This window comes from Stegodyphus dumicola, chromosome 4, assembly GCF_044657685.1.
Source record: "Stegodyphus dumicola isolate Sdum_Otavi_A_Nest chromosome 4, ASM4465768v1".
NCBI lineage: Eukaryota > Metazoa > Arthropoda > Arachnida > Araneae > Eresidae > Stegodyphus > Stegodyphus dumicola.
In genome coordinates, this window is record NC_140771.1 from 55,087,586 (window position 1) to 55,101,635 (window position 14,050).

General features: G+C 34.7%; 1 protein-coding gene across 1 annotated transcript in view; it reads left to right on the top strand.

Moving 5' to 3' along the window:
* The window catches only part of LOC118184954 (uncharacterized), a 256,390-nt gene that overhangs the window by 205,436 nt on the left and 36,904 nt on the right, over positions 1 to 14,050 (top strand). The window contains exons 9-10 of the mRNA XM_035354747.2: positions 6,300 to 6,445; positions 9,500 to 9,676. Of these exons, the coding sequence (XP_035210638.2) occupies positions 6,300 to 6,445; positions 9,500 to 9,676 (323 nt within the window). The remainder of the gene's footprint in view (positions 1 to 6,299; positions 6,446 to 9,499; positions 9,677 to 14,050) is intronic.

A 14,050-nucleotide genomic window follows, 5' to 3' on the forward strand; every position in this document is an offset into this window, starting at 1 on the left:
CAGATCCAATTAGAAGACTAAGGAACAGCATAATCTGCAACATTAACTGAAATGCCTTAGAATCAGTAAAGGTAATTTTAGCTTAGCTTATACCATCTGTTATACATTAAACACGCATGCGTAAATGAGCTACGCACATGCATAAACACATTACGCGCATGCGTAAAGCACACAAAAAAAACGTTTGTGGCTTTGAGGTCCGGATTATGGATCATTCCGGATAATGGATGTCCGGATTACGGACTTTGCACTGTAAAGTACAGAAATTACTTAATAAATTTTAAAAATCAGTAATATATTTTAATATGTAAATTTTTAAGGGCAGTGTAAAAAAATTAAACCCTAAACATAAGAAATCACAACCATAAAAGAGGAATGCAGAATTTCCTCAGAAGATATAATGTTAAATATAAGCTGCTTGCAAAATTTAAAAGATTTTGTTGTTTACTTCCAAGACATTTAAATATACCAGTATGGCTCAAAGAACCGTTAAATCATGATGATGCAAGTAGAGTTGATTGCTTTGAAGAAGGATGTTTTATTACTAGGCTAGTCCAAATCACTAAATTTTGAAATTTAAAAGTCATTCAAGAGAAATATTCCTTAGTAGAAATTGTTACCCAACAACAACCTTGACTTTTCCTTCTTCGAAGAAGCAGGCTTTAGTCAAGTCAATAATTTACTACAGAAACCTTGAATGATATGATTAATTAAGCAATTTTATACCAAATATCATCCATCATAAATTAAAATCAGACTTTCATGCAATTAAAATTTTTGTTGTGGTTTCTTAAAAACATATATATGTGAAAAAGTAAAAATAATTATAATACAAAAATAATAATAAAAAAATATTTTAAAAAAATCTGAAGGCCTTCAGATTAAATATTTATGCCCAAAGGGGCTTTTTTTTTAAATGTTGTGTGTGCTACCTTTATTTATTAAATATCATGTTCCATAAAACCATAAAATTCAATCCACTAAAACACTAAAACCATAAAATTCAATCCACTAATTCCACTAAAACTATAAAATTCAATCCAACAGCAATATCGCAAAATATTTAAAAGAGCATATCTTTAGAATTTTCGATACAGTCTCTCATGCTAGAGGTATGCTTTTTATTTACTAAGGTAATCAAGAGAAGTATAATTTACAGATTAGCACATAAAAAATTAAATCGCTGGTTATAATTTTCTCATCCTGCATTGCCATTATTTATTAAATTTCAAATAAAGTTTGCATAAGGCAGGATCCTGTAATTTTGTAAATATCCTACTGCATGATGGTGTTCTGTTTAGGGCATATCATAAGTTATGTTCTTTTTTTCAAAATGCAAGGGGAAAACAAAGAGCAGTTAACTTATATCCTTCCTCCTTATCGAGAATTCCAGATTTACATCAAACCAAAGTGAAGGTCGTGTGTTCTGATGTCGTGCTGATCTGTTATTAGTGTTAAATCATACTGTTTGGAGACAGTTATTGTTTGTTCCAATTCATAGTGCTATATACACTTTATGATGTCTCTAACCTATGCAGCTCTAACCTCTAAACCTATGCAGTCACTCCATTTATTTATACCACATGCAATAATATCAGAAATAATGTACATAACAGTAATAAATAAAGGAATAATATGACTGAATCTCACAGGGAGGTGTATTGCTCTTCCCGAACGAGATTTTGTTGGAGGCCTTACCTCTTTACTTTGGGAGTAAAATGGTACTGGACATACAGAACTGGAAATGGTCCCTCATAGGCTTTGGGAGGTGTGTTTAATAACTGACGGTTTGTTATCAGCAATGCTTAGGTTGGAATCTGTAGGCATAGGCTGTGTATTTAAGGTATACGCAGGTTTAAGTCTATCTACAGAAATTTTCACTGGTTTCCATTTAATTGACAAAGAAAAATATTTGTCCTGCCTGCCCAGAACTGGAAATGGTCTCTCATAGGCTGGTTCAAGTGGCTTCTTGATTCTATCCAGTCGAATAAACACTTGTGTACAAGAATCTAAATCTTTGTGCACAAACACTTTTTGTTGTGATGCACTTTGCATTTTCACTGGTTTGAGGAGTGCCATGTGTTTTTACAATTTATTCACAAAGCTATCAGGCTCTATTTCACAAGTTGGCTTGTCAAAAAATTGACCTGGAATCCTTTATGTTGGTTCCATACACCATTTGAACAAGAGAATGATTACTATCCTTTCTAATAGCTGCTCTGAGGCCAAGAAGCACTGTAGGTAGAACTTCAGTCCATTTGATTGAGTTGTGAGCTTTAATTGCAGATTTTAGGTTCTATGGAAACGCTCTATTTTCCCATTACATTGGGGATGATAGGGCGTGGTGTGGCAAATCTTAGTACCGCATGTAACAGCCAAATTTTGAAACAATTGTGATGTAAATTGTCTCCCTTTGTCTGTCACAATTCTATTTGGAACTCCAAATCTGCATATCCAGTTTTCATAAAATGCTCTGCTAACTAATTCTGCTGTAATGTCTTCCAATAGAATCATCTCAACTTATGAAGAAAATCTGTCAATACATGTAAGGCAGTAAATTTTTCCATTTGAGGGAGGCAATGGGCCTATTAAATCGATATGGACCACACTGAATCTGGAGTCTGCTTCTTGGTATTTTGCCAACTTTGACTTTGTGTGCCTGGTCACCTTGACTCTCTGACAGCTAACACAACACCTGGCCCATTCACTTGAATCTTTCTTGATATTTGGCCATACAAACCTAGAAGTCATCTGCTTAACTGTAGATTTGATGCCAGGATGCAAAAGACCATGTATATGCTGGAATATCTTTCTTCGAGATGGTATAGGTATGTAGGGATGAATCTTGTCTTGGGAAGTATCACACCATAAGATGTGTCCAGAAGGGAGCTTATAGCTTATGAAAATCAATGAAGTCTCTCCATCAATTAACTTTCTCAGCTCTTCATCCTTACCTTGTTCCAGTGCAATCTTTTCCTAGTCGATAACAGCAATCTCTTCCACTCGAGACAGGGTATCTGACACAATATTCTCTTTGCCTATAATGTGCTGGATGTTAGTGGTAAACTGAGAGATGTACTGAAGTTGTCTCAATTGCCTTGGTGATGCTTTTTCATTATTTTGCTTAAAAGCAAAAATCAAAGGTTTATGGTCAGTAAAGATTGTAAACTTTCTACCTTCTAACAAATGTTTAAACTGTTTTATAGAGAGATATATTGCTAGTAATTCTCGGTCGTATGTGCTGTATGCCCTTTGTGTTTCATTTAATTTCTTCGAGTAGAAAGCAATGGGTTTCCAGCTTCCTTCCTCCAGTTGTTGGAGTACTGACCCTATTGCCCAGTTTGAGGCACCTGTACATAAGGATAATAGGCAATCAGGTTTGGGAAATGTTAATAAAGCAGTGTTAGCCAAATCTGTTTTGCACTTTTTGAACTGCAATTTAGCTTCCTCTGTCCCATATAAGTTTTTGTTTATCCTTCTTCTTAGCACCTTTGAGCATCTCGTGGAGAATGGCTTGTGTTTCTGCTGCATTTTTAAGATATCTGCAGTAGAAATTTACCATACCTAGGAAAGTACTTAAGTCATGAATTGTTGTTGGCAATTTGTAATTCAAAATCGCTTGCACTTTTGCACGAAGAGGTCTTGAACCTGCAGCATTTATCAGATATTCTAGAAATTCTGTTTCTTCCACTCCAAACACTGATTTTGAAATATTGATGCATAAATCATATTTGTCTAATCTTTCAAACACTAGTTTTAGGTGTTTACTATGCTCCTCTTCTGATGATGAGGCTATTAATACATCATCCAAGTAAGGGAACACAAAATCAAGACCTTGGAATACTTCATGCACAAAATGCTGAAATGTTGATGGTGCGTTCTTAAGTCCAAAACTCATTACATTAAACTCGAATAACCCAAATGGAGTAATGATAGCTGTTTTTAGCTAATCCTCTTCTGCAATTGGGATTTGGTAATACGCTTTTAAGAGATCTAATTTGGAGAAAATGGATTTCCCACTCAAAATGAGATCAAAATCTTCTATCCTTGGTATAGGGTACCTGTCTGGGATTGTCTGAGCATTTAGTCGTCTATAATCCCCACAAGGTCTAAGAGCTCCAACTTTTTTGGTTAGGACTGGCTCGCTGGGATTATGATGGTCGGATAATATCGTTATCAAGCATAAACTGGAATTCTTGCTTTGCCAATTTCAGTTTTTTGCATCCAGCTGTCGTGCATGTGCATATACAGGTTGGCCTTTTGTACAAATATAGTGTTTAACATTGTGCTTTGTTTGTTTATTTAGTACATTAGGTTTAGTGATATTAGGGTACTGTCGTAGCAGTTCAGCAAATTTAATAAAAGAATTATTTATGGTAGATATAACATGATCAACACGAATTGACATTATATCACTTGAGACTTTAAGTTCAGTAATGCCATCAATTAACTGTTTCTTTTTTTATCAATTAATAAGTGACATTGATTCAAAAAATCTGCACTTAATATGCCTTTGCTGACCTTGGCAATGATGAACGGCCATTGGAATGGGCATCTCAGTCTTAAATCTACAGTAAGTACCTTTATACCAAAAGTTGGTATTTCTGTCCCATTAGCAGCATATAATTTGTAGTCACACGATCCCTTTGTTGTAGAATATGCTGGCAGCAATGATACATCTGCTCCACTGTCCACTAAGAACTTTAGTCCTGAATTTCTATCCGTTACAAATAACCGGAACTTACGGCTATTCATGTGTTTAGCAGCAGAGTTAGCCGCTGAATCTACTGCTGGCTGGAGTTTTCTGTCTGTTTCAAGCTGCAAGGTGGAGTACACTTTTCCAGAAAACACTTTTTCCCAAATTTAAAGTGGAAATAGCACAGTTTCCCTTTTGGATTATATCGTTTCTGAGATCTGCTGTAACTCCTATGGCTATGGTTGGGACTACGAGTTTGTGATCTGGAACGTTGCACACTGAGTGAAGCTATTTGCTGCTTCAAAGCAGATATTTTAGTGAGAAGTTCGTTAACTGGAGAGGCATCATTACTTGCACTTGCAAGTTCCATGCGTGAACCCATTTCAGCAATTTTATCAGCCATTGTGGCTAATTTTTCAAGACTCTGATCACTAACTATAAGGATATTTTTGACTGCGTCAGGCAACTTTTCCATCCAGAGAGTACGTAACACTTTATCAGACGCATCGTTATTATCACCAAGCGTTCTCATCTTTCTCAGCAGTTGGCTTGGCTTCATATCACCAAGTTCCAAACCAGTCAATAATCTTTTGATACGCTTAATTTCACTCTCTTTGAATAAGTTTGTTAGCCTTTCTTTTGCTGGTGAATATTTAGTTGCAGTTTCATCTTTGATAATGTCCCATATATTTTCTACAAACTTAGGATCCAGCTGAGCCACTAAGTACTTAAATTTAGTTCTTCTGATGTAATTCCTGCAATTTTAAATTGGGCTTCAACAGTATAGAGCCATATCTCTGGTCTATCAATCCAGAATGGGGGAATTTTTACACTCACTTTGCTTGCTTCTAGCTGCACATCACTGTTATTAATGTTTGTATCAGGCATTTTTGTGCTTCACTTTCTAATATATTAAAAAAAAAATTCTTAACACTCAAAAGGAAATCAATAATCACAAGATACTGGTTCTGAAAAGTTGAGCACATTGTCTAGAAACACTAAAATAGAAGAAAGTCTCTTCTGCACTGGAAATTGTGTGGATGCAATAAGATTATGCACATTGCAGTGTCCTGCACACTAGGGTCACCAATGTCCTTGGAGGTATCAAATGGCCATGTTTGGAGAGAAATTATTTTTAGTGATTAAACCAATATTGATACAGTAAAATAAATCAGCAAAAACTAAGTTAAATAATGCAAGAGTTTTATTGACACAAACTCCACATGCACAGTCCAACACATAGTTCCCAACTCAGAGACACTCTCTCACTTCAAGTTCAAAGTTGCTGTTGAAAAACACAAAGTGAAAAATTAGGAACTTAAAACAATTAAACAAACAGAAAAATTACAAAAAACACTTTACAAATTAATTTGTAATATTTACAAACAAACAGTATTTTTTACTTTACAATTAATCATTACTTTATAATTTATTATTATTTTCTACATTTCCACACTAGCAGGCAAGCCATCTTTGAAACTGTGAATAAACTGCTTCCTGCATAGTGCAGCCATCTGGTGGTGAGATAATGTAGTGAACATTGTTCTAACATTTTCATTTTGCATTTTAATATTAATAATTTTTTCATTCGTTATATCCAAAGGTGGATTTTGCTAGTCGTGAATGCCAGACAACATTTTTTGAAAAACTGGAAATGACTGGCCAGTTGATTCCTGGAGATGGCGCTCGCCCTTGGGAAAGACGAGAGAGGAGAGGCCCTGAATTTGAAGTCGTCCGCAACGATGATCGGTACGGAAGGTGTGTGGCCAAAGATATGAGTTGATGTGCCACCTTTTTTATTACTTTTTTATTTTATTCCCATGAGAAGTTTCACTTTATATTATTTGTCCTTTCAAATTTATTGAGATATAAACTTTTGTTTTAATGCTGTATATTTCAAATAGGGAAAAGAAAAAATATTTGCATGTCATTTTTGAAAGATTAAATGTTATGTTAAATTTTGCTTTGAAAATTTCTAAAAGAGTTTCTTGCTTTTTTCATGTGTCTATTCAAATGTATACCTTGCCTAAAACAAAATTTTACTTTGAAAATAGTTTCAAAAAAGAGTTTCATACTTATTTTATGTGTAAATATATACCTTGCCTAAAACGAACATTTAATAAGCTTTTGATCTTGATGATCTTAAGAATTTGGGATCAAAAATAGATTCTAACTGTATGTCCTTTTAGCATTGCATATGACTAGGAATCTATATCTAAAATTTATGCAGAGTACTCATCTCCTAGAAGCGAACAACATTCATGTGACAACTCATTCATGTGTGACATTCATGTGACTCTTTGTGACAAAAGTTGTCCAGTGTAGTTTTGTTGTTCAGCATCTGGAACTCTGTATTCCTGTCAATCATGATGCTGCTCCATGTTATTATCACAGCTCCTCCGTAACAATATATACAGTCTGTGGTGGTGTTGTTCTTCCTCCTCCCCCTTTTGTGTGAGTGCGTGTGAAAGAGAAAGATCTATTTTCTAAATGAGAATACTTTTGCCAAACATTCACATACACATTGGAACTCAACTTACAGAATTGATTTCAGTTTTATGAGAACATGTTTTTGTTTGTTTGGGTGAGTAACTTCAGTGATGTATTTCTTTTCTCTTCTTGCCATTTATTTTTCAAAGTCTTTGATTCCTAATTGACATAAAAGCTTTATTCCAAATTGACATAAGCTTTGGTACATAGGCTTCGTTTGCATTTCCTTCATTATATATGTAATTTGTTGTCAGCTACTGTTGACAAATGGTATCAGAATTTACCAGAATCCATTGACAAAGCAGATTCTGTTATAATTTATATCCAGACACAAGAAAACCTCTCTTACCTCTTTGTTGTTACCTTGTACTGGTGGTGTCTTAGCTGTGAGAAGATCTTGCGTTAGATGACACATACTTTATTTTTATAATACCTTTACATTATGAAGTGCAAGGTAACCAAAAAAGTGTTTTATGTTTTGGACAGTCAGAAAGAAAAAGTCGTAAAACAAATAATAATTACTGCTAATCCTCAAAGTAATCACCATCGGCATCCAATACCGTTTGCTAACTGTGCAATGCCATTGTGGTAAAACTCGGCAGTCTTGGATGCAAAGAAGTCCGTCGGGGCCTTTTCGAGGTCTGACTGGTTGTTGAAGGATTTTCCACAAAAATGGTTGTCCAGAGAATGGAAAAGGTGGTAGTCTTATCTATTGGTGCGAGGTCTGGGGAGTATGTTAGGTGGAGTAGTGTCTCCCACCCCAGTCACTGGATGGTGTCCCTAGCCTTCTGAGCCACATGCGGCCTTGCATTGTCATAGAGGAGGAGTTACACCCTTACAACTGACAAATGTCTGATGCACACGTTCCAACTGCTGTGAGTACAGGCCTGCCGTAATGGTTTGGCCCACTGGCAGGAGCTCAGAGTGCACCAGATACAGAGCATGATCTTGCGTGGGTGGAGAGAAGGTCTCCTAGTGTGAGGCACAGGGCCCTGTAGTGACAACCAATGTGTGGAATGCCTGAGTGTGTCATACTGGACCCACTTTTCATTGTTGGTGAGTACTCTATCAAATATGGATGCATTGTGGTGCCGAGTAAGCTGTGACAAACAGGCAGCGACACAACGGTTGCTTGTTTGCATCAGGCAGTGAGTGGGATACCTACTTGCTCAGCTTTTATGTCTTCCTTATGCAGTGCAAATGGAGTCTGATTGTTTCATCAGATACCTGAAAGTGTGCAGTAAGATCATCACATGTTTGGCTACAGTCACTGTCTATGGCTGCTCCCTGGGCCTCATCGTCCAGCACTTATGACCAACTACTGCGAGGTGCATCACTAAGAGAAATATCCCCTGACCTGAACTTCTGGAACCATTGCCTAGCTGTTCGTTCATTAACAGCATCATCCCCAAAGGCCTGGTAAATTTGGCGACTTGATTCTGCTGATGACAAGCCCACTTTAAAATCGTACAGCAAACAGCTCTAGACGAGCGCCTTTGACACATCCATTTCAACCACTTGCTGTGTGAGTTATGTTTGAAGTACCGATGCAACATGCTTTTATACTCTTGGTCAATGTCCAGACTCCCATCCTAACCACTTCATTGCCAGATTTAGCGACTATTTTTATATTGAGGTTCACTCTTCCAATGTCTTATCAGAAACAGCAAGAACATTTTTGGTTACGTCAAGCATCACATAAAAACACTGAATAAAATATTAACAGCTAGTCTTAAATATTACACCACATTGTATACTTTGAATTATCATCCGTGGCTGTAAAAGTAAAAGGAATGGGTAAGATAGCGTAGCTTAACATTTTCTACATTTTGTGTCAGAACAAGGAAGAAACATTGACTAAAATATGCAAACGTGCCAACAAGAAAGTTAAAATTTTTCTCACTAAGGGAATCCATAGTGCCATCTAGTGAGAAAAAAAAAATACTTAACCTGAATTTCTAACAGCCATAATCCAGTCCAGAGTTTTAATAAATGTTTTTGTAGTCTTGAATTGTATATATAAGAGAACAGGCACATTAATAACATAGTAATGAATTTCTGTTGATAATAATAATCTTTCAAATGATAATTTTAGTGTATTATTGAAAATTTGAGCGAAAGGGAACATTATATTAATCGTTTTCTCCTTTCAAATTTTTCTGTACAAGAATCATATAAACTAAATGAGTACCATTATTTTAGGTTAGTAACTTTTTCTAATTTAAAAGCTTTAAGAATTTCTTTTATTTAGTGATAACTTTCTGTAACCTAGTAAAAATATAAAACTCGCATCTCTGTAATTTTTCTGAACAGGGAAGCAAGGGTGGGTTTCGATAATCGTGTTTATCCACGATATGAAGGCCAGCCAAGACCCAACAGAGGAAACTTCAGAGGAGGGCAGCGAGCTGGATTTTCATCAAGAGGTCGAGGACAAGGATTTTCTGCTCGTTATGAAGTCTACCATGAGGAATTTGGGGAGCGAAGGCATCGGTATGTATTTGTAGTGCATCGTATTGCATAGTGCAATCAATGAAAATATATGTGTTGCTGGGCATTCTCCAAAAACACATAGTTTTATGCAGCATCTATGCCAGTTGGGAAAATGGGTGATTGATTCGTAGCATGAGAAATTCAAAGAATATTGAAATTTTCGCTTCTTTTGCTTCTGTTTTGAAAGTTAAACTCGCTGACCACCGTGTAACATTTCATTTTCAACTGTATGGTTTCACAGTAGATGCGCTATCGAACACTTGTGTATCTTTTAATGTGGATGCTAAAAATAAGTGAAATTTAAAAATTAAAAAAATAAGTTAAAAATAGTGATTTACAAAATCGGTGGTGGTTGAATTTGGAATAAGATACATAAAAATTGTCAATAAACATAATCAGTGGTAAAACCAAATCGAAAGGTGAAAATGCCAAAGCATCTGTGGAGCTGACGACATGAAATACTGCAAGAGAACTTATTAAATACATGAAGGATAGTAAAAGCACTTGTTATAATTACTAGTTATTTAAGAGTATACAATTACTAGTTATTTAAGAGATGAACAGAATTACAAGATGACACTGGTAATAGTAATTAAATAAGGAAATAGAAATTTAATGAAAGAATTAATAGTAAAAACTAGAAGGGGAACCATGAGCCAGCTGACAGGTAGAATAAATTTTTAAAATAAGCATAACATGTGAGTAGCTCAGCATAGGTAAATAGTAATTTTTTTAAATAAATATTAAGTTAGTACACAAATTATCTCATCATAAGATACAGTATTTAAAAATCGAGATTTTGCTCGTTAGCAGTATTTTGCATAAATATTTCTTCGAGCAAATTGAGTAACAAAAAGATTTTATCTATTGAATTCTCTGCTCATTGTATTTCAGGTAACTTGGAAGTGATTTTCTGAATGATTTTGGCAAGTGAGAGACCCTTCAATAAGTTGCCTATTTCTTTTATGAGTTTAAAAACTTCACCAAGGGAACCTAAGGTTACTGGTAATATTACTTTTAGCATCAGTGTTGCTTAGATTGGCTGTGTATTTATTGATTCTATTTCCATGTTGGGTGACATCCTCATATGATAACACATTATTGCTTTGGGACTTATTAAATGCAGTTGGTTTTGCAGTAATGTTAACATTAGAATTGATGTTGGTTTTGCTAATTTTTGGAAACTTGGGACAACCCCTGAAATTGGCATTGTGTCCTACTTCTTGACAGTTTCAACTCTCAACAACTTCAAGCCATTTGGCAGTGCATTCAGAGGTTTTATGTGCACCAGCACATTTTGCACAGCGAGATTGCAGTTTACAATTGTCAGAATTGTGGTGGAAGTGCTGACAATTATAGCACTGAACAATACTCCTGTTAATTTTGTATTCAACAAATTCTACATAAAATAGTAAAAAATGCTTTATGTCATAGATCTTTTTCTACACCTGCGTCTAGCTGTATTTGGAAGAGAGGCATGAGAACCTTGGTTTTGAAACTATGCATTTGTGCAATTTTCCTAACTTTGAATCCCTTATCACTGAGCTCTTGTTTGATATCTACAGGACAGTCCATAGAAAGACCTCTAACTACTACTTTAATTGGCCAATCATATTTTTTGGTAATGAGGTAATAATCAATTTTCCTTCTGTCCAGATAATTCGTTATGCCTCTATGGTCATCTTCTGTTTTAGGGAAGATTTTCAAAAAATTCCTCAAACCTTGCCCACGAAATTTAAACCAGTATCTTGCATCATATTTTTCATAAAGTAAGAGTACTTAATTGATGGTTTGACCATTATGTGCTTAATTTTGGGGGCAACATTTTCAACATCCATATTATTTTCATTGCTGTCAGAAACATCTTTTGGTAATTCATCAAACTTATTACTGAGGGGAATTTCTACGTTATTCTTTATCAATTTACATGGTCTAGCTGTTTTTTTTTTTTTTCCCTTCTCCAAAGTAAAGCATCAGCATCTATAATTAAGTGGTCGCTTACCCGATTTTTTTTATGCCCATTTAGGCTTAGAAGCCATAACCTGAGAATTATCATCAGAAATATTTACATTAGGGGTAGGAATATCCAGCACGTCATAACATAATCGCTATTAGTCTTAACTTGATTAGGGGTATAATTAACATCAACATTACAAACAACACTAGGATTTTCATTAACATTTGAATTAACAGTAGAATTTTCATTAACATTATATTCCTCATGCAGTTTACGAAGCAATGTACCGTAATTAAGTTTAGCAATATCAGGATGTAATTCACCAAATGCTTAGCATTTACCTTGAAAATAGAGTTAAAAGTCCTTCACAAATAGTCCTGATTTTCTGGTATGGTTTCATGCCAGACGGCATTGTTTCCGGTGTAAACAGAGCAAATGCACTATCTATAGCCTGACTCTCAGCACAAATTGAATCTACATAATTTCAAATTTTTACATAATCCTTGAGGTCATTCAGTTTTTTCAATAAGTCTTTCCATTCGCTATCCATTTTTTCATCAGCATATTTAACAAGTTCATCTGGCAAACCCGCCATGAGGTGATGAGCAACAGCTTTTGTATCCTCAAAAGTTAATAGGGGGAAATTATTTCCCGGCATTGTAATTTCACAAAAGTAATCCAACGGAAGCAATTAGAAGTTCATCACAGTTTCAAATAAATTGTCAATGATTAGCTTATTAATGCTCCCACCTTCTTGGCGTGCCTTCATAGTGTAGTGGTTCTGCACGCTGGGCCGGTATTCAGATGTCCTTGGTTCAATTCCCGGCAAAGGCGGTTGCTAATTTTCCTCTTTCTCGCTTTCAAACAAATCCTAATGTCTCTGCAGTGGCGCTCAAACTAAAAGGGTTGTTGAGTGATGATAAAAACCCCGGTCACCCTTTAAAAGGGGGAGTATATAAGGTATTTCTCCCACCTTCTTGGCGTGCCTTCATGGTGTAGTGGTTCTGCATGCTGGGCCGGTCCGGCGAAGGCGGTTGCTAAATTTTCATCTTGCCTGCTTCCAAAATACCTAATGTCTCTTCAAGCTTACATAAGAATAATCCAGATGTTTAGAGATAAAACAAGAGCTTGAGTCTCGCTTGACAGCGGCGATCCACACAGAACAGGAGCACTAACTCTTTTCAACTGTATGCAGACATGTAGTGTACTCTTTTCTTTTTATACTGTATATATTTAATGATACTTCATTTCCAAATGCTCTTTAAAGTTAGTTAATTGTATTTCAGATAAGTTGGACTTATCTTTATCTATTCAGTTATTTTTAATGTATTTATTTAAAAGGGTAAAAATATATTTTGTATGCTACAGATATTATTTAATTCATTATCTAATTTAAAACATGAACAATAGTTTTACAGAGTTTTCCCTCAAAAGTAATAGTCACCAGAAATCATTTGTGTTGTATGAATTCCTGAACAACATGTAAATTTGATTAATTTAGTCAGTGTAAAGATTTTTATGCATGAACTTGGATTAATTTTTGTATTGGGCATTATGGAAAAGATTTCATTAATGTGTGTTATAATCATTAACTATTTAAAAATACAAAATAAATAACAAACATACATAATGCAGGTTTCTAGTTTCTGATTACTTAAGATAAATTTACTATGCAATCTGTATATTATCATACTGTGTTTTAAAGATATTTGGGGGAGGTGAATTTGTGTCCAAGGATGCGGAATACTTTTGGAGATGGTATATATTATATTATTTAAGGAAAAATAATAAAGGTTATTATGTAATGAAAAGGCCATCTGAAATTTTGAGTCATAAAAAATGTTTGAAACATGTTTACCAAGAGTTGCATTGGTTGTGCATGTAATTGTGCAGTAACAGTGTTTCGGAAATAATACTTTGTCTTTTAAATCATTTTAAAAAGTATGTGCTACTACATATTCTTCTGATAAAGGGGAAAAAGGAGGAAAATAATGCATAATTAATCAGTTTATTGCAAGAGGACTGTAATGGGCATATCAGCTTACAATAATTAAAACAATTTTTTTCTATTATTTTGTGCATCTTGAAATTTTGGGATATTGCATGGAGCATAACCATGCACCATATTTTGTAAACATATTGTTTTGAATGGTAGTTGTGTTCATGCATGTGATCTTTTTGTAGTTGCTGTATTTAGATCTTTTATTGCGCATTATGTGAGACTTAATTTAAATATTTGAAAAATGTTTCTTGTAATAGAACTTTATTATTTCTTTAGTTAATTTATTGCATGTATAGAAATATATGTGCATAATTATTTGTTAATTTATGCAAGTAAAGTTTTTGAACAGGTATTAAAAGTTTTTAATTCAATGATAATTAAAAATTCTGTTTAAATTGTATTTAAGAGAGTACTT